Source organism: Pteropus vampyrus, unplaced genomic scaffold (assembly GCF_000151845.1).
Source record: "Pteropus vampyrus isolate Shadow unplaced genomic scaffold, Pvam_2.0 Scaffold212, whole genome shotgun sequence".
In the NCBI taxonomy this organism is placed as follows: domain Eukaryota; kingdom Metazoa; phylum Chordata; class Mammalia; order Chiroptera; family Pteropodidae; genus Pteropus; species Pteropus vampyrus.
In genome coordinates this window covers 292,617-293,119 of record NW_011888993.1, presented here as the reverse complement: position 1 = coordinate 293,119, position 503 = coordinate 292,617, and the positions used below count along the sequence as shown (strand labels likewise).

General features: G+C 59.8%; 1 protein-coding gene across 1 annotated transcript in view; it reads left to right on the top strand.

Moving 5' to 3' along the window:
• AP3D1 (adaptor related protein complex 3 delta 1 subunit) overlaps window positions 1-503 on the top strand; it is a 29,946-nt gene that overhangs the window by 19,000 nt on the left and 10,443 nt on the right. Inside the window, exon 17 of the mRNA XM_023538106.1 lies at window positions 130-203. Coding sequence (XP_023393874.1) covers window positions 130-203 — 74 coding nt within the window. The remainder of the gene's footprint in view (window positions 1-129; window positions 204-503) is intronic.

Sequence of the window (503 nt, the reverse complement as noted above, 5' to 3'; positions counted from 1 at the left end):
GGCCCAGACTGGACGCCTCGGGTGTAGGAGTGGAGCTGGACATCCATCTTGACTGGGTTGGTTCTGGGCTCGAGCTGGGGTCCGGAAGGGGCTGGGTGACCTGGACCCCAAGTCCCTGTCTTTCCTCAGAACGCTCTGCCCAGTGATGAGGATGACAAAGACCCCAACGACCCGTACAGGGCCCTGGACATAGACTTGGATAAGTGAGTGCGGGGCTGGACTCAGGCCTGGGTCTTCCTGGTGTGTCTGCGTCCTCGCCGTTCCTCTCCATCCTGTGCTTTTTGCACAACGTACAGAAAAAAATGGGTGGCAGAGGGCTCCTTCTCCGGGCCATGCATGTGCTGGGTGGTAGGGTCATGTACCGGAGAACCGGTCAGTACCTGGGTCACAAGTGGGAGAACAGACCTAGAGCCTATGGGCTGGCAGGTGGCTCCTTCTGTGACCTGCCCCCCCATTCCCACGCAGGCCCTTAGCCGACAGCGAGAAGCTGCCAATCCAGAAAC